Genomic DNA, 19,657 nt, shown 5'->3' with positions numbered 1-19,657 from the left:
CATCATTGTATTTGGGTTGTGGCTTTGAGCACATTGTACAGAAATTGCTTTTCTGTTTCTGCAGATGCTTTCGACAGAGAGTACAAAATGGCCTATGATCGACTCACAGCTAATCAAGTGAAGAACACTCATAATTGTGATCGACCACCAAGTACTGGAGTGATGGAATGCAGAAAGATTTTTGGAGAACCATATCTTTAAATACAGCGAGATAAAGAGATGGTGTCTATGATCTGTACCTGTGTAAAATAACCACTTCGGTCCCAAGGAACGTCTCGGTCTTCAGTGTTCAAGAACGTGTGTATGAACAGGCGGTGGCGGAAGGCCTGGGAAGAATTAGGCCTGTCTGCAGTTGTGGAAATGGACAGAGTGAAAAATGGGCTGAATATTATTTCCACATCCCTTGTCCTTTCTGCAAATCAATGTGTAGAAAGGAAGATTCTAAACAAAATCAGTTCTTTAACTTGGGACAACATATTACAGTTCCCTTCGTAAACAGAAAAATATAAAATAAAATAAAAATTAGAGAACAGGTGGACAGAGACAATGCACTGAAACTAATGTGAGCAAAGTAAATTCTTCAAAATCTATTGTTTACATAGAATATTCATGATGTTATGAAGAGCATACAAAGTTGTATTATACATATTTTAAATTGTTTATAGTAAGTTGATATTTTTTTAATTTTTTTAAATTACTGGAGTGAATTTTAAATGGACTTGCTGCATAAGCAATGCAGTGTTTATTTTTTTTGCAGTACACTGCTATTTATAGTAACTTGTCCAGTTACTTTTTGGAGAGTGATTTGTTTTTCGAGCAGAGTAGAAAATGTTCACCTTCACCTAGACAGTGCTCTAGAGACAGGATTTCTCCCATGCACACATGGAAAAGGTGTTACCGCAGCAATTGGAAGGAAGGTTTGGTAAACTCCTGTAAAACCCTACTAATGCGCGCCCCGCTGTCTCTGTAAAATAGAAATCTCTTCCTCTCCCCTTCACTCCTCTCTCCCTAGGAAAGAGAAGGTATATTGAAGAGTCTTACAGATTGTTATAGAATCAATACATCTCAGCTGTTCATTGATGTGGCCTTGTTACTGGTATAACATAGAGCAAATATGCTGCAAGAAGTTCTTCATGAACACACAGTGTTCAGAGTCTGGGTGAGTGTGAGACATGCTAAATGTGACACGTACGTAATGCTCATCCAAAGCTTTAAACTCAAGTCAATACAGTGAACTTGCTACCACGAATACGTAGAGAATGTAGCTTATTGGGGCATAATGTGCATAGCTAAACGTACTTTGAATGTTTGGTCTCTGTTTTACAGGCAAAACAACTTGATTTTTTTTCTGTGCAGAAGAAATGCTATGTCAGTCCTTGTGGTGGAGTCATGGCTTTTGACTCATGTTGTCTTGCTCTACAGATTTAAAAACTTGTGCTGTGCTTTCAGTTACATAGCAACTCTGCACCAGAAGGCAGGCTACAGAGAAATGGCAGAAGTCTTGTACGGAGGTGGGAAAACAGACATTGCTTTGTATGAAACACCCCAAACAAATTAAACCATGCTTTAACAAATAGTTTTATTTTAAGTAATCTTAATGGGTTTCCAATTCTAATTTCTTTTACTTGTTGTTATAATACTTCTAAATATTCAGCTATTACATTAGATTTTATATTTTGATCTGCCTACCAGCAGGTATTTTTAAAAATCTCTTTAGTTTGCAGGTGTAATAATACAGCAATATTTAGTTAGGCAGGAAGGTGATAAACTTTAAGGCTCGCATTTACTTTGTTAAATGAAATAGAGTGAGCCTCTTAGAGGCTTAAAGAAGTAATGCTGCTATGAAGCTCCGTGTAACCTCCTCCCAGACCTCTGTAAAGTTGTCAGGAGATGCTGCCTTAAGGAGAACGGATGTAAAATGTGTAGAGCTGCAGGTGTATGCTGATGCTAATTGCAAGAGGCAGTCTTGTTGAAGACAGCTTTTGTTGGGTAATACCTCTTTAATTTGCTGCTAATTATGTAGCTGACCTTTTTGAAAGTATCCCCCCACTCTGAGGTGGAACTAGCAATGTTACACTTACCGACATTTTTCACATTTAATTTATTTTAACAATTTGTGACGCTCTCTTTTGTGCTAGCACGCTTGTAAAGTATTCCTTGCGCATGAACTGCAGCTCGTTTTTCCGCCCAGGTACACAGTAAGCAGCGTATCGGTGTAGGTGGATACACACCCCTTCAACCCTCTGAGCTAGCATGGAAAAAAACCACCTGCTTATTTTTTTAACATATTCATTGTAAGTACCTATTAGTGTGCATGTGTGCTCTGCTTTGTACAGTACGTACGCTGTATTTACCATGTAAAAGTTGCACACAGCACTTGCTGTGTATCTAAATGTTTGTTCTGTGTGTGGGCGGTGTCCCCATGTCCCCAGCGCTTGGCAGTTCTGTTCCCAGTGTCACTCACCCCTTGAGGCAGACGCTGTTTTCTAAAAGGACCTTCAAGCCATGAAGGAGGGCAGGTGTGTTTTCCAGAGCTGCTGCGGTGCATTAGAGGTTCTGGGCTATGACGCAAGCTTCATGCTCCTGATTTTAGTCTGGCAGAAGCAACCGAGCCCGGTCTCTAACCACCGCTTCCTTACTGGGACTTGATGCTGCAACTGGGTGCGCTGGCACGGGAACAAATGTGACACATGCCATCCACTGGCCACCTTCTCCATTCTAGTCCCAGCTTCATTGTCAGTACTTCCAGCTGCTTCAGACTTGTAAAACCAACAAGTTTGCCACTTCATTCAAATATCACCAGTATTATCAGAAGAGTAGATATTAATACAGTACCGTTAGAAGGATTGTCTGTGCGTCCTTGAGACAGTCCAGCTGTCCCTGCACTCCCGGCCATTGCTGACCTTGGTTTGGCTGTGCTTTTAAATATCATGTCGTAGTTCAGCAAGTGAAATCGTTATACTTAATGAAGTGCTTTATAAAGTCTGTTGCAAGTCAGTCCACTGTAGAAATACTGTAATAAAATATAGTTGGAATAGCGATATACTTCAAATGGAAAAATTTCCTCATTCAAGTTATAATGTTCAAAATGTAGGTCCTGAGGTGGGTAATTTTTAAGTATCATACAATTCAATGTTGAAAAAGTTTTCAAATCTCACTGTCCTTTATTAGAAAAGCAATTTGAGTATATTTTCCAATACCGCAAAGATGGATAAATAAAATATTTGAGACATATTTTCAATTTAAAATTTTGTATGAACTGAATTTTCTCCTTTTGTGTACTCAATAATGCTTATGTCAAAAACCTTAAAGGTTTTACATTTGCAGTGCAATATATATTTTGCTTTACTTATGGTTCCACTGGAATAATTATTAGAGATGAAATACTGAAATGTGAATAGAAATTGTGCTGTTTCTCTGACACTGCTGTTTCCCATTTGGAGAAGGTTTGTTGTTGATACAGTTACAGCCTGATGAATTAGACTGGCTAATTAAATGACTTGTACCCCAAGAAAGAGAAAATTCCTGCATGTAGAAATCTTTGTATAACAAATGGGAGATGCAAATGGTAACAAGAGAGGGGTATTTCTGGATATTATCTCACGGGGGTTTAAAAATGGTACTTTGTCAGTCTGCAAACAGCACTTTTTAAATGAATGGTTGTAGATTTGTAAATATGTAATGTTTAAATTTTATTTACCAAAAACCAGTATGTTGGATGTTTGCTTTGGTTTGTAGTTCCTTTAAAATATGCAAGTCGGTGTCCACAATGTTAAAGTTTTTTTTTTTTTTCTGTCTCATCCGAAAAAGTTTTACAGTGAGTCAATAAAAAGCTTAAAAATCTTCCTGGTTATTTTCATTAACATTTTATTAGATGGATTAGAATGACAGAAAAGTCTGCAACCTCATTGTTTGCTCACACGAGGTGGTGTTAACAATAAACCTTTCAGGTTTGTTGATAGTTGATGTTGGTGTTTTTTGTAGTGGTTGTGTAAAAGACAGTGTGAACAATGAGTCCTGGATACACTAATCTGTGAAATTCAGATTAGCGTCAGGATGAAAACAAAACTCAAGCAGTTCAACAACTTCTTGTTTTATTTCTGATTCCTGGGTTTATTTTTTATTAGTGGTAATGCAGTATTCTAACTCCAGATCTGTTTAGTCTTGTTACAATAAGATGTAAATCCACTTGACATCACACTGTTATTGGTGGCACTTACTGCAAATTTTAAGGTCTGTATTGCAAGATGAGGGACAGGTTTAAAAGGAGCTGTTTGGGTAGTTTTCAGGTTTGCTGTGCAACTCTCACATTCTGTGTTCTGCATGCAGAAATAATTTACTGCTTTGCTTTTTCCCTGAAAACCCAAGTGTTATAATACATTTCCCACAGTCTTAAGAGGGCTGGCAGAAAACTTTTCCCCTGATGTGCACCATGTGCTCTGTGCACGTTTTTTGAGGTACATGTACGGTACCTGTTGTGGATGCTTTGTCATGGCGTTCACCAAAAGGATGAGCAGCTGCAGCACAAACCTGGGGACCCGCTGCGCTTGGCGCTTTTCTGCAGCAGGAGGGAGGGAGTTCACTCCTCACACATAGGATTGTGTCTGCACAAAGATTTCAAGCAGGGTTTGGGAATTCCGTTCCTACTGACGTAAAGTTCATTGATTTTGGTGAGTTTGAGCAATTTCCTAAGTAATTTAGAGTGTGTTCCTGAAAATATATAATGAGTAAATATTCTGTGCTGAAAATCGGCTCCATTAACTTGAGGGGTTCAGCTGTACTGAAAACTTTGTGCGAAGGCCTAAACATTATTTGACATCTGTCACTTCGTTATCTGATCTTTTCTGACCCTAAAGAAAAACAGTAGAGGCTGCTATACCACTGGAGAATTATTTATTTTTTTAGTATGTTAAAGATATTTTATTCTCAGTAAGTTTGTTAGAATTCTGATTGCTTTTTTCCAGTAGAACAATTGCTACCTTAAACCCTTCTGATTTTAGCATATGTTCCCATACATCTTGAAGCGTCCAAATGTCATACAGAGACGGGGCAGGATATGATCTTGTCTTCTAACATGACGCTGATGATCAAAAACACGAAGTAAAGAGCAAACATGGTGAGCCCCAGCAGTTTGTTCATTTTCCATTTACATGCAGCGATTGAGATAATCACGAACAGGAGCATGAGGAAAAGGAGAACGATTGCGCAAAACAACCCGTTGCTGCTGACCGCAACTGGGCTGAGTCCATTGAAGAGAGAAAAAAGGAACCAAGGAACTGGCAAACTGCAAGAAAAGGAAAATAATTGAAATAAATGGTTTAAGGCAGTTCATTTTCTGCATCATAACTAAGCAATTTCTAAACTGTTATGGAGAAAAATAAAAGCACAATTGCATTCAGTATAATGCAGCATGAATAGAAATTTGATGTTGTTAGTGTCAAAAACTGCATTTGGATAATACTTGCACTATCATAATTCAATCCAAGAATCAATTTTCAAATAATACTTACGAATTAAGCATCTGAGCATGCTATTGTAAAGTAGTGAGTGCTGGTGCTTTATTGATGAGAGATTCAGACACTGAGCCTGGATTGTGCAGGATCTGCACATCTGAGTGAGTGGGGAAGTGTCCTGTCTGTCAGTCTCTGGGTTTTGCCAAAGCTTTGCTGCATTTTTCTCTTGAAAAATCAATGATTTTCTGTTGATTCAGAATTAGGTGCAGATGGTGCTGTTTCTGGTTTGAGCTACATACCGTTATTTGAAGCTGCAGGACGGCGACCTGAACTATGCAACTTAATGTTCACTCTGTTGTACTAAGTTATAAAAATCTCTGTTTCCTGACTAGCTGAGGTTTTTAAAAAAACAAAACAAAACCAACACAGCTGCCTTTTACAACTAAAATGAGATCAATTAAGACCCGGTTGGAATAAGAACAGCTTTGTATTTCAGAAGAAAAGCATCTTTCAGCATTGAACTGACACTCACCCAACAGTGATATCGAAGATGTTGCTGCCGACAGAGCTGGACACGGCCATGTCACCCAAGCCTTTCCGGGCCACAATGACGCTGGTGATGAGGTCAGGAATTGACGTTCCTGCTGCCAGGATGGTCAACCCCATAATTTCCTCTGATATTCCAATTGTTTCACCAACCTAAAAACCACAAAGTTGGGTATGGCTGTTAGTTTTGGTTTGGAACATGAAATTCAATTGCTCTGTTCAGTCTTTTAGGCTTCATGCCTTATTTGAGTTAAAATATTTTAATCCTCTTAAACATGGTAGCATTTTTTTTCTGTTTTACAGCATAAAAAGTTGAATTTCATTGTGAACATTGATCTTAGATTTGCTCTATAGTGTAGGGCATCTGATTGCACTGTTGCCAAGACTGAGCAAGGTCAAGTCAGCTACAGCACGACTCGTTCTGTCCCAATTTCATCTCTTCTGGTGTCTTCTGCCTTTCCCTCTGCAAATTTCCCATCAGCTGCGTGTGATCCAAGAGCTTTGGGAAATGACAGTCCTGGGATTTATGGCCTGATGGACTCTACTGTGATTGTGCAATAGATCACTAAATCCAAATAGTGGCCCTGGTTCTACAAGATGTGAAGTCTTATTTCCCAGAATGCATGTGGAACATTAAGGCAATAAGAGCTGAGATAATTTAGCAGCTTCCAGAACTGGTATTTTCCTAGAATTTTAATTAGGTAAGGGATAATTATTTTCTGCACAGAAGCATTCATCAGTGAAAAGGCAGTATTAAGATAAATGTTGACGGCACTTTTCACTGATGCACGAACTCCCTTGGAAGCTCTCAAAAAATAATGACTCTTTGTCAAATCAAAAAGAATGAAATTGAAAATTCCCTTTTGGGTTCTAACAAAACAAAATTTCTCCTGTTTTGATGGATGAGTGCAGCTGTAATTCATCAGATAAAATGCCATACTGACACTGTTCTCTCTATTTGCTTGTTCTGAAATGGTCTTATTTGCAGAGAGAAAATAAAACCCTCACCTGGTGAGCCCACCACACCATGAGGTAAGAGAATGCAGCAATCCAGATGATGGATCCAAAAAACGTGAGGACAAAGAATTTTTTTGAGTCCTAAAATCAAGTTTGAAAAGGAAAAACATGGAGAATTTTCAGAAAAGTTAACAATCCCTGAAGGAAGTTATTCACCCAAAACACTTCAATCAATTGCTTTAGTGTGGACCTTGGTGTCTCTAATTTTATTAGTTTGATTAGATGACCAGTAATTGAAGTCTTCTGTGGTTTATTAAGTGTCTGAACTACGCTGTGCCGCAGCTGGGGCTCCTGTCCCACTCCCTGCAGCACTAACAGCATTCGGAGTACGCGCAGACTCTCGACATGGAAAAATAGAACTAGGGAGTCTGCAAGGGGAAATCTATAGTGCGGTTAATGAATCCAGATGCAGAAGAAAACAGATTCTTACTGGGTTTCTAACATCAGGCATAGTGCTCCAGAGGGGGAAGACAATGGGAAAGAGGAAAAGGTAAATTGCTTGTTTTTTCCTAGTTTCTGGCCATGCAAGAGATAGCGGCTCATCATTTTCATCATCATCATCATCTGCGCTGTCGTCATCGCTGTCTTCCTCACTCTCGGAGCTGCTGTCTGAGGACGTATCGCTGTCTGAAGAGTGCTGTAGGTCAGGAAAAAGAAAAAAGCCGATATGTTTTCAATGCTTCTGCATAAGGAGCTGCACAGGATTTATTCACCATGGTTTTGCCAGATTTATAATGTGGCTGGGGGCAGCTGCAGCCTGTATCTTGCTGTTGTGGCACAAATTCCAGGCCCACCCTATCACTGTGCCTGTGTACTACAGTAATTAATTGGTATCGGTTAACTAGAACCAACTTTTATACAGGGTTCTGACACAAATCAAACATTTATTGTGTGTCCTTGAAAGCCCTTTCTCATTAGAACAGCAAATCACATCAATTGAAAGGAGGGATCAGGAAAGCAAAATGAAAATGTTACTGATGAGCAAAGGGCAGGAAGATGCTTTGTCTTCCCCTACACTGGAGTCCCCCTCTGACCTCAAAAGAGTAATCTGAAGAGAAAAAAACTGGACAATGTTAGTTGCTGTTATATTTTGGAGCTGATTTGTCTTTGTAATCTGAAATGTTTCACCTAACAGTTTAATATATCTCATCACTACACACAGTCTATTAATACTTGCCAGTTATGGGAAATGAATTGGGTTCTACCCCAAAAGCTCTGCAGAGGGAAGAAGGAAAGTGCAGGGTAAGTCCGGTCTGAACCGAGTGCTTCTTGCCAATGGTATTTATTCCAATACCTGTCCATCCTGTGGTGTGTCTGCCTTCTGTTTGTCTTTGCTAGGCTCGGAGTCACTGGCAGGAGTTAGCTGAATGGTGCCCGGTGCCTTTTTTTCCTCTTCTGCTAGAAGGGATAAGAAGCAACACCGGTTTCAGTCACACCGGTCACCTTCCCTTGATCAGCAGGGAGATTTGAGCTCCATACAAAAACATGTGGTATGTCATGTTAAACCCAGCCTGATTGCTTTGGTTTTCTGTTTATCCTCCCATTTAATGTGGATTGTGACGAGTAGAAGCGGGGCATAATCTGGCACAGAATGATCCCTTGGTGCTCCTATGGACTATCTGAAACTGCTGCAAGAGGCACATGCACAACAAGAAGGAAATGCTAATCATCTGATCTACAGCTGATGGACGTTTCTTGGTTTCAGTCTGGAGATCTAATTAAAGCCATCCTTAAAGGCCAGAAAGGACATAAAGCTTTGCTTCCTTTTTTTTTCTAGTAGAGCATGGCCTTCTCCAAGGAACTGGGAAATGATTGCTATGTGCTCCAAGACTTAAATCCCTAATAGTTTGGTAGGTATTGAAATGCAAATAAAAAACTGCTGACACACATGCGGAAATAACTGCAATGTCCGCTGTGCTGCTCCTGTGTTAACCTGCGCACCCAAGAGGAGCATGGAAACCTCTGTACAGAGCTGTGTAAAATGTGGATAACACAGAGCAGAGGTGAGGGGCAATGCCCGACTCTGTGCTCAGTCATAGCAAGGACCCTTCTGGGATTGCTGCCATTTAGGGGAAGGGATCCCCTCTGTGTAGTCAGGTCAGTAGGATCGTGTTATCCTAGGAATCACACCTGGACAAGTGTGATGGGAGCAGCTGAGGGACCTGGGGGTTCAGCCTGGAGAACAGGAGCTGAGGGGAGACCTTCTGATCTCTGAACTGCCTGAAAGGAGCTTGGAGCCAGGGGGGTCGGGCTCTGCTCCCCAGGAACAAGCGCCAGGACCAGAGGAAACGGCCTCAAGTTGCACCAGGGGAGGTTGAGGTTGGATCTTGGGAACAATTTCTTCCCCAAAGGGCTGTCGGGCATTGGAACAGGCTACCCAGGGCAGTGGTGGAGTCACCATCCCTGGAGGGGTTGGACAGACGTGGAGATGAGCTTCTCAGGGACATGGGGTAGTGCCAGGGGTGGGTTAATGGTTGGACTCAAGGATCTCCAAAATGATTCTATGGTTATAGGGTACCTTATCCTGAACTGGATGTGCTGATTCAGTACAGAGCCTCACAACTGCGCTAGGGAGCAAGTCTAGAGGGAAGATTTTCAGAAATGTCTCTTTTCAGCAGGTGCTGGGGATTTGGGATTTCTGAAACCAGGGCTTAAGAGAGTTCACCTGGGGGACTTTCAGCCCGAGGTGAGAGACAGGGTGATAAAGCTTTTGGAATGTGCACAGCCCTATCTATGCACCAGTGAAGTTTGTGGAACACGTCATGGGGTTAATATTCATAGTTTGGTGAAGTCAATGTGGTGTTGATTCCTCAGACTGAGAATTTACTTATTTCTTAAACAGTATTTTTCTTGAGTTTGGTCTCACTCACATAGGTGAGAGTCAATGAATGTTGTGAGGTCCTTGGGTGACTGCTGTAGTGCAGCAGTGCGCTTGTGGACGTGGGACCTTCCACACCAAAGTTTGCTTGTTTTTCAGAATCTCTTTCAAAACGTCACCAGCGGCACAGACCCATGGTGTAGCACAGGCCAGCTGCTGCCTCAGAGTCGGCTCAGAAAGCCTGTGTATCAGTAGTGATATCGAAAAAGCAAAAACTGTTACAAGGGAGGATGCACAGACCCTTAGAATTGATACAAAGGCAGCGTGGCTTTTCTCTCTGGAGGAATGTTTCATGCTCTTCTGTAAATGTGCTAAATTTCCAAGCTAAATCAAAGGTACTTTGTTTTAATGAAGACCTTATTTGCAGGTTCTACCAAAGCTCAGCAACACAGCAGCACCCAGCCACTGTCTGTAATGGCCTCATTTCCCCTCTTCCAACCCTCTGGTGGCAATTTACACCATTCCATCCCTGTAGCACTTTCTGTTGGGCTGGGATCTCACTAACCACTCCCAGGCTCCTGTGAGGATGGCTTTTATTGCCCGCTGTTCCTGTACATCGATTAGCAGCCATCTGTGACCAGTAACAACAGAAAATTTGTGTTGGACTATAGTGTTTCTTTGCCAGCCCTTGGGCGCTGAGTGCTGGGAAGGTGAGGGATTGCAAAACAAAGCAAACAGCATGGACTCTTGTGTGCTCACCTTCTGGTTTGGATCCTTGTCCAGCCGAAGCCTCTGCCTTGGCGATGTTGCTCAGGACGTCAACTTTGTCTTTAAATTTTGCTGTGAATGAGAAAGACATATTTGTCAGCTTTGCAAAGCCGCCTTTACCTGCCCCCCGACACACAGGCTCTCTCACCCTGTTCTTTGTGCATGGATTGTGGTTGATGATGACTTGTGAGTCGTCTTTCTGGCCGCAGCCCCAGGTTTTGGCTGTTGCTAGTTGATTATAGCTGTTATATTTAAATACTTAGTACTATGCCAATTATGCCAGTAATTCAACATGTAACTAATACTTTCATATTTAAAAGAGAATCTAAGGGGAAGAGAAATAATTTCCAGTGCAGTAATACAGGAGATACCTGTACCTCATAGAAAGCAAATGCAGAAAGAACACAGGAGGAGTTATGATGCAATATAATTCTGTTCCCAAATTACTTGATTTTTTTTTCAGACTAGTTTATGCGCAAGCTAGAAATGACACCTTCCTTCTGCCACATGGCTACTGAAGAGGCTTTACTGTGCTGCTTGCAGCCTGGCAACCTGATGGTAAGGAAAAATAAAAACCTTTTCTATTTATCTGGAAAAGGAATGATTTCTCTAAGTATACATGAGTGTTTCCTTTGCAGGAGTTGATCTAAATTCCCAGTATCCAGGTTCAACTTGGCCCAGGCTGCTCAAGAGGTCATCTTCACCAGTGCAGTGTCCAGCACTGTATTTCTGGGACTGCTGAGGGTTTCTTCTCCTGCAAACCATGCTCTGCTCAGGTGAGCTGCTTTATTGTTGTTTTACAGTGAACTGTGAACCAGTGTGTGTCTCTATAGTTAGGTGTTGTGCTCAAATATCTTAACTCCTCCTCTCACTGAAATGAGCAAGTTATTGGCTGAAAGAAAAACCTCATTTTGCTCTCATCTGTATTCTCTGTTGAGCTGCCACTGACCAAGCCCGAGGGTCACAGTGTTTGCACATGGACACCAGCCACAAGAAACTGGCCGTGCTATGTTGTCTTGTGTGCAGGGCTGGAAATTAATTTCCTCTGAAAGTTTTATCACACTGATTTAATCTGCTATACTGTTGACTGTGCAACCAGGATGTGCTGCTGTCATTCGCCTCAAGGGCAGGGCCCTGACACCTTATTCATCACTGCGATACTGAGTTAATTGAAATAGCAGGTCCAAGGCCCCAAGCCATGCAGGCAGATCTGCCGCTGGGGAGATGAACCTTGTGAAAATCAGTAAACTCTGGTCTGGTCCAGTAGCTGGGACCTGCTCAGACATTAAGTCCTCTGGGGACAAGGCCTATTCTGGTGAGATTCATGTTAGCCTCTGACAGAAACATTATTCACTAACTGGGATTCCTGCTGAACACTGGAATGGCGGGGCAGAGACGAAATGATGAGCTCTTCTCCTTTGAGAGGCTGCCTGGGACTAAAGACCCTGACTCTTCCATGCTCCTTGTCAACACTGAAACCTCCCAGGGGGATGTGAAACACTTCGCTTCTTTCCTCTTCTGCTGATGCCAAGCAAGAGCGCACCCATCGGTGCAGGGCAATGAAAAAGTGACCTCTTGCTCCCAGTCTCCTCTAAGCACTGGGCAATGCATCCTTCTGTCCAGCTTTTCCCAGAAGCTGTTGGAAAAGCTCCTGTCAGTAGGGTCAGGGCGATCAGGCTCAGCCTGGAAGAGATTAAATAAATTCAAGCTCCTGGCTTCCTGCCCTCAGCGAGGCTGCAGGCTGAGAGTGCCAGGGTCAGCAGAGCCTGCAAGCATCTCTCTGTCAGGATTAAACAGATTAGGTCCAGCCTGCTATCCAGTTCTCATGAGATCAGCCTCTTTAAAAGAGGTGTTAAGTCCTCTGACACACATTTCAAGCAGGATGGACAGAGAGGGGATGAAGAGCTGGCTCTAAGTTGGCCAGATCTGCAGGTCAGCATGGGGAGGAGGGATATGTGTCAGCTCAGTCCTTGCTAGTGCTGGGATTAGCTGAGCAGGGCAGCATGCTTGCCCTGGGGTGTGTGGTCCTCTCCCCAGGACTGATCTCCCTGGGGCACCCGCTGCACTGGGAATTCTCCCTCTGAGAGCCCCTCACATAGGACGTGCTTCTGTCCAGGGGCCTCTTTGGAAAGATTCCCGTCCTGTGGATCAACAACATCCAGGCTGGACTTAAGGTGGCAGCTGAGCGCTTACCTGGAGTTTGGCTTTTATGTTTAATTAATTCTTTGGCTCTAATATTTAATCTAACAGGACTAGCTTACAACATGAACAGCAGGAAGGGATTTTTTTTCTTTAAATTTGGATAGAACCTGGAGGATTTGGAGATTCTGCTGTCTAAAAGTAGAGGGGAAAAAAAAATCACAAGTCCTTTTACCCCTTAGTATCATGATTGTCTTAAAACAAGTGATTGAATGCTAATAAAACAAGGAGAAACTGTAGCTGCCTTCAGTCTTCCAGCTCAGCTTCAGCCTGCAACACTGCCTGCTGCTCTATTCTAGTCTAATTTCCAGACTGATTAGCTTGTTAACTGGGACATCCGGAGGGTAGACAGCTCATTTTGCTTCATACAAGGGAATGGTTGCATTAGGAACAGTGAAACAAAGTTTGTATTTCAGACTTCTACTTTCTTTCTAAGACCTCTGCCTCTGGAACTCAGTTTTGGAGGCCCCAGCGCTGGCACTTTTTCCACATTTTTGTTCTCTTCCTGCCCTGAAAAGGCTTCTGTGCTGTCCAACTAAAACCTAACTGCAGCATAAGGAAGGAAACGATACAGAGATCCTAATTTCAGCAGGTTAAGTTAGGAATTGCTGAGAAACAGTTGCGAACTTTCTTCTTTTGCAGAGAGCTCTTTACCACAGCCTCTAAGTGCTGATGCTACAGGCATTGGCAAGACGGAACAAGGACCCTTGAGGAAAGATAAATTGCTTTGGGATCATCTTTTATGTTGTAACCTAATTACACAAGCATGTCCAGGACAGAGAGTGCTGTACATACTGCAAAAAGGACTTTGCTGGTGATGAGTGGGAACCAGGCACCAGCTGGCCTGAGTGTACCAAAGGGCTCCAGCACTACTAGCACAAAGGCTGAGCTTGCAGTCCTGATCTGCCTTTCATCTTCAAACTCTTTGTCAGAGTCATCCTGGAGAAGTCACTTCATCTTTTTGGCCACTCAAGGCACTTTGGTTTTTCAGTCTATTCATAAATGATTCCTTTTCTCCAGACTCCCTTTTTCTTTAGCTATGAATTTCTCAGGGTAAGGAGTGTCTTCTACAAGATGCACAGCACCTGGGACACTGTCTCCTTGATTTTGAGTGCTGTGCTGTTGAAATATCGGAAACTTTCTTTATCATTATCTTTCCTAAGGATCTGTCTCTGTTCTGACTGTGTGGAGTGGGGCAGAGGTTTTGCTCTTAACTAGATGTTATTGTAGTAAAGGATCTAAGAAACAACAACCTGTTGGAGAGACTGTAGACAATCCTCGCATCATCCCTGTTGTGAATATTAGACTTGCTTAAGTACACATGGTGACACTTCCATCTAGTGGCTGCCGCATACTGAGACAGTAACTCACCTTCTGCCCAGCTGAAATGAGAGCAGGAGATGTCTTTCAGAGAAGATCCAAACTGTTTCCCCCAGTTCCATTCATTCAGTACTCACAAGTCACAGTAACAACTGCCTCTTTAGCAAAGCCAGTGGCTCACAGCTGCATTGAGAGCCCCCAGCAGTGTATTCTGGGCCAAGCTGGCCACGGCAGTCCTGGAACACTCTCCTTGGTCTGGGTTGGCATCCCCAGGCCCCCACAGCTCCTGCTGAGGTCCCAGGGTGTCACCAAGCTGAGGACACCAGCCCAGCCCAGAAGCGTGTACAGCCCTGGGCTGTACAGCCCCTCTGCTGCACAGAGACATTTAGAGGTGTGCCAGGAAGGGTGACAAGGCGCTGGTGTGGCAGCAGTCCCTCAGGTCTGGTACCTTCTGATGCTAAAGGCAATAGCATGTCCTCTCATAAGTTTTTGGTTTCATCCTTGGGATGTTGATGCCACCTTTTGGGGGCAAACCCTGACGAGTCTGGCTCTTGTTAGGCTGCTGTTAGTATTATGTTGGATCCCTTCACTAAAATCTATCAAAGCAGACATTTATCTGTCTTGCTGTCCTTACCAAGCCTCCTTTGTTCCCTTGATCAGTTTGTGCAGCTGGGATTTTGATCTGGAGAGTCCTTTTTGTAACCTCTGTGATAGACACAAGAGGTGTTGATCTGCTTAGCTTCAATCTCTCTTTGAATGGACAAGAGATAATCTCTTTAGAACAAGTAGGGCAGCGGAGGTGCAGGGTGTGTGCTGAGCTACAAAAGAAAATCTAAAACCCATCCTTTTTTAACATGCTTCATCATTTCTTGGAAAAATTAACCTCCATGCTCAGTTGTATGAAAGTTGATACAAAGCAGCACATTAAAAGTTTGTGTACAAAGACCCTGAGTGCGTCTGGAGATGTGGCTTCTCTGCACCCTGGGCAGTTTTAAAGAAGGTGTCTTAGTCCTGAGCCGATCAGCCCTTGGCCATGGGGAGTTGGCCCACTGCCTGCAGAGTGCCGTGGGTACAGTTTACCATGGCAGGGAGGATAATGTGGTGTTGCAGGTGAGCTTTTAGAGGTGCTCAGTGTAAGTCTAAATTAAGTACAGGCTGGCTTAACCATCATAATTAGAACCTGCTGTGTGTTTTAGTTCTCAGACAGGATTTTAATGACTGTCAAAAAGCTAATTCTTCAAGAGTTTTAACTTCTTTTTCTGCTCCTTCAGGTTATGTCTTGTGAGGGGCTGCATACATAGCTGGGGAGGTGTATGAGCTCTCCCCATGTTCATTTTCCCATTATAAATCAGACTGATAGGTTGAGCGGCTCTTTCTCAGAAATGTAGTCAGTACTGAATGCTGCTCTTCCAAGGCTGGGGTGAAGTCTGAGCTAATAAGAGGAAGGAAGATGTGATGCACTATGAGATGGAGGAAGCCCGTAACTCATGTTTGCTGCTCCTGCTGTCAGAGGAACAGCAGAAGCTGGGGAACAGCACTGACCCCATCACCAAGGCCCTGTCCAGCCTGGCCTGGGATGTCTCCAGGGATGGGGCATCCACCACCTCTCTGGGCAACCTGGGTCAGGCTCTCACCACCCTCAGTGTAAACAATTTCTTCTCCATGTCCAGCCTGAATCTCTCCTCCTTTAGTTTAAAACCATCACCCCTTGTTTTATTGCAACAGGCCCTGCTAAAAAGTCTCTCCCCATCTTTCTTGTCGGCCCCTTTTAAGTACAGAAAGACCGCAGTAAGGTCTCCCTGGAGCTTCTCCAGCTGAACACCCCAACTCTCTCAGCCTGTCCTCCCAGCAGAGTTGTTCCAGCCTCAGATCATCTTTGTGGCCTCCTCTGATGAGCTCCTGAGCCCCAACACCACCACATCCAAAAGCTGAATTCCCAGTTAAACTGTTGTGCTGCAAACCCCTGTCCCTCAGCCATGGCTCATTCGCTCACCTTCGGCCAGGGGGTCCAGGGTGTGTATCATGAGCTGGAAGATGGTGCTGCGCATCTGCGAGTTGTGGAGGGAGGCTGAGCTGCTGCCTCGCTGTAAGGCTGACGAGGGCTATGGGAAGGTAGAACACAGCAGTCAGTAGCAGTTTCCTCCTCCAAACATCTCCACTGTGGGTTCCTCTCTGCCTCGAGGACACATTTATGTGGAGGCTGATCTCCCCAACCCATGGAGCAGCCTCAGCACAGATTTTAAACAGCCCCTGCATTCAATTCATGTGCAATTGCATTCATATGGGCTGTTTGTAGCAAGAGACATGCTCTTGAGACAGCAGGCCAAACCATCCTTAGATAAATACAGGTCCCTGTAAAGTTGCTTAGACCTACCTGCAGCTTCCTCCCATCTGCTGGCTTCTTTGTTCCGTCATCTGCAACTGCCCCACTGCTTTTCTGCGTGCAAGCAAGAACAAAAACCATTGAACACCACTACTATTTCACCTGCTTTTTCAGGGTATAGTGAGAGCTCTTCAGGCTAGTGGCTGTGAGACAGTGGGACAGTTAATGCAGGTGACTGTGCAAGGATGCTACTGCAAGAGCTAAAGCCATGTGCTCTCTTTAAAACCATGTGGCCTCCAAGAGAAACAGGATTCTACTTACAGCTCCTCCATGAGGATGGAGGTACCTGGAGAAGGACTCAAATGTTCTCTACCATCTGATTCCTGTAGATATAGGTAACCCTGACTACATTCCCAAACATCTGCATCCTTACTCATTTTCCAGCAGAGAGAAAGTGAAGGTGCAAAGGGATATTTTTTTTCCAGTGATCAGCACCACTTTCCATACAGGCACGTTATTTTTCCCTGGGTTAGGTTTGGCAACTTTCTATCATGCTACTATGTGCTAGTGAGAGTTCTCCATAAGCTTAAAGTGCTGGTTTTTTTCCTTCATTCTGAAGGGTTGGTTTCAATCTGTGATAATTTGTGATGTTCACAGTGATGAATGTGTACAGCTGCAGTATCTTGCACATGTATCCCTCTGGAATGTAAGTCCCAGCCTCAAGCCCTGATGGAAAGACAGTCCAGGAAGAGAAAAGAAAAAGATTTTCTCAATTCAGCACTACTTCAGCTATCCTCACACCTCTTTCTTTCTTACCTTAAATTATGTGAAGGGAGTGGCAAGACCAGAAGAGGCAAAGCATGCGTGAGTGTCAGTGACAGACATCTAGTAAAGCATGTCAAAAGCCAGAGGACAACTTGAAATGTCATGGTTTCTGCTTGACAGTTGGCAGTAGCACAGGTCAAGAGGACAAAGAGGCATTAGAAGAGGTGGGAGGGACAGAGGAGGGAAAAGTGGGCAGGTACACTCGAGAAGACAAAGTCCCAAGTGTTTTGGAAATCATGTCCTGGCCAGATCTGCCAGTCTGAAAGAGTAACAGGCTTTAGGGACACCTTCAGACACTCTGTGTAAGCAGCCAACTCTTCCTTCAAAAGACAAGGAGTGAAGGAACCTGGTCTCAAACCTGGAGTGTGTAGTTCCAGTCCCAACCCTCCCTGCCCAAGCAGCAGTGACACACAGAACTGTTTCTCTGAGCACCTGCAGCTGCAGTCAGTGTGTGGAAATGGGACCTGCGTGTTTCAGTCTTGGTGCCAACTGCTGACTGGGAGAGGTGGCAATGGTCGCTAAAGGCTGCCAGATCCCCTACTGCACTGCAGATTAGCTAATGACCGATTTCACCAGTGTCCCAGCAACACACCCGACTTCAGTGCCTCTTGTCAGAAGCCTCTTTTCCTCTCTTTAACACAAATTGTCCAGTCATGTTCCCAGACTAACAATGTGTTCCTGTAAGTGATTTCTTTGAAACCCCTTTACAACAACTGAGTGAGCAAAATCCCACATGTCTTTGAAAGTAGTTAAGCGGTTGCAACCAATATTGTTAGTAATTGCAAGGGTAGAATTCCCTTTTAGTGTTCTCCAGTTTCTTAAAATCTCTACTATCTACATTGCATTCCCTTAATTTTATAACCATAATTATTCACCAGTACCTGTATCCTGAGGTTTGTTTGAATATGCACTTTGTGACGGAGATGCAGATTTTCTTTCTGGTTTACTTTAGAACAAATTATTTCCAACTTGCCCTCTGAACAATAAGGACACCAACCTTCCGTATATGCTCTGCTGATGCTGCCTGCACAGCGTTTAGCTTCTTGTTCAGCTCCTGCTTCACCCATTGCTCTAGGTACACGTTGTGTTTCATAGTGAACACATATGTGGCATAGGCAGTCAGTAAAAGGAGGCTTTCCCACCAATCAATGACACTGTCTAGGAAAAACAGGATGAGCATCAGTAAGTCTACAATGTAGAATGAGATGTCTCTAAACAAGGGCCACCATGTCAGGTGGAGTATCTCCCTCGAGAAGAGGGCACAGGTGCCAATGACAAAGAGGATATTAAACACGGCCGAGCCCACAATGGTACCGATGCCCACATTGCTGTGTGAGATGAAGACACCTATGAGGGATGTGAAGAGTTCGGGTGCTGATCCACCTGCTGCCATGAAGGTGGCTCCAGCCACATCGTCAGAGATCTGTAACTTCTCTGTGATCACTCCCAGAGCAGGGACAAAATACTCATCACACACTATGGCCAAGGCCACAAACACGTATATCATGCCAAAGATGTGAAGTACAACCCACCCTTGCCTGCGTTCTTCCACACTGAAAAGGTCCTGGGGATATTCTGCTTTGGACTCGTATGGTGGCTTTTCACCTGGGTAGCTTTCACTGACGTTTTCTTGCTGCGGTGTCGTATCCACAGATGTTGTGATGGGCACAGTTGGCTCAGGATCCACATATATACAGTGCCTTATTTTGGGTGCTGCTGTGGCATTGCCTGTGACAGCAGTCTTGTTTCTGGAGGCCACTTTCTCAGGGTCCATGGTGTGGGGTGCTGTGTGGGGCGCTGGAAGGGCAGAGGGGCTGAACTGGAGCTGGTAGAGACAGAGGACCAACACTATAGCAAAGAAGAAAAAGATTCGGTTCCGTTGTAGCCGCCTTCTCCGTGGTAAATGCATTTCCTAAAGGTTCAAAAATCAGAGTCGTGTCCAGAAGCCACTGACGACTTCTCTTGATCAGCAGTTTGCTCTTATATCCACCATTGGGGTTTCCAGCTGATCTTAAGCATCAAGTGTGAAACTGCATGACACAAAGTGACACAACCCTGTGAAAGAAAATCAAGTGTTAAAAATACAGTACTGCAGCTTCTTACTGTGTGGTAACAGTAACTCACTGACAGCTTTTCTACTTTTCAATAAAAAGAAATGGACTTAAGCAAGTAAAATCAGGCTCCAGTCTTTTATTAAATTTATGACTGCAGGCTATGCTGATTCATAATTATAGGTTTTGCTTAATATACAGAGGAGTTGGCCAAGACAGTCCAGTCTGAGCTGAATTCTGATTCCACCTAATGCCCATTTCCAGGAGCTGTTAAGGTTTGTGTCTTTATGTGAATCCAGTTGTTACTCATTAACAATTCATTAACAATTGGGTCTGT

The 19,657-nt window shown here is 43.6% G+C and overlaps 2 protein-coding genes across 4 annotated transcripts in view; one reads left to right on the top strand and one right to left on the bottom strand.

Annotated features, from left to right (window-relative positions):
* The window catches only part of DENND4A (DENN domain containing 4A), a 45,299-nt gene extending 41,456 nt beyond the window's left edge, over positions 1 to 3,843 (top strand). For 2 of the 3 annotated variants that reach the window (XM_080351028.1, XM_080351027.1), the window contains one exon: positions 65 to 3,843. In XM_080351028.1, the coding sequence (XP_080207154.1) occupies positions 65 to 201 (137 nt within the window). In that variant the 3' untranslated portion in view covers positions 202 to 3,843. The remainder of the gene's footprint in view (positions 1 to 64) is intronic. The other variant, XR_013922602.1, reaches the window with a different exon arrangement.
* Positions 3,844 to 5,034: 1,191 nt separating this feature from the next.
* SLC24A1 (solute carrier family 24 member 1) lies at positions 5,035 to 19,178 on the bottom strand (the record flags this gene model as incomplete). Its single annotated transcript, XM_080351352.1, has 9 exons — positions 5,035 to 5,284; positions 5,986 to 6,152; positions 7,008 to 7,097; positions 7,447 to 7,653; positions 8,311 to 8,414; positions 10,594 to 10,674; positions 16,115 to 16,223; positions 16,496 to 16,558; positions 18,267 to 19,178. The coding sequence occupies 9 exons, from the start codon at positions 19,176 to 19,178 to the stop codon at positions 5,035 to 5,037; spliced, it is 1,983 nt and encodes a 660-aa protein (XP_080207478.1).
* Between the last annotated feature and the right edge of the window lie 479 nt (positions 19,179 to 19,657).

This window comes from Nesoenas mayeri, assembly GCF_963082525.1.
Source record: "Nesoenas mayeri genome assembly, chromosome: 11".
Lineage (NCBI taxonomy): Eukaryota > Metazoa > Chordata > Aves > Columbiformes > Columbidae > Nesoenas > Nesoenas mayeri.
Note: the sequence above shows the minus strand (reverse complement) of the source record. Positions and strands in the feature narration are given on the sequence as shown.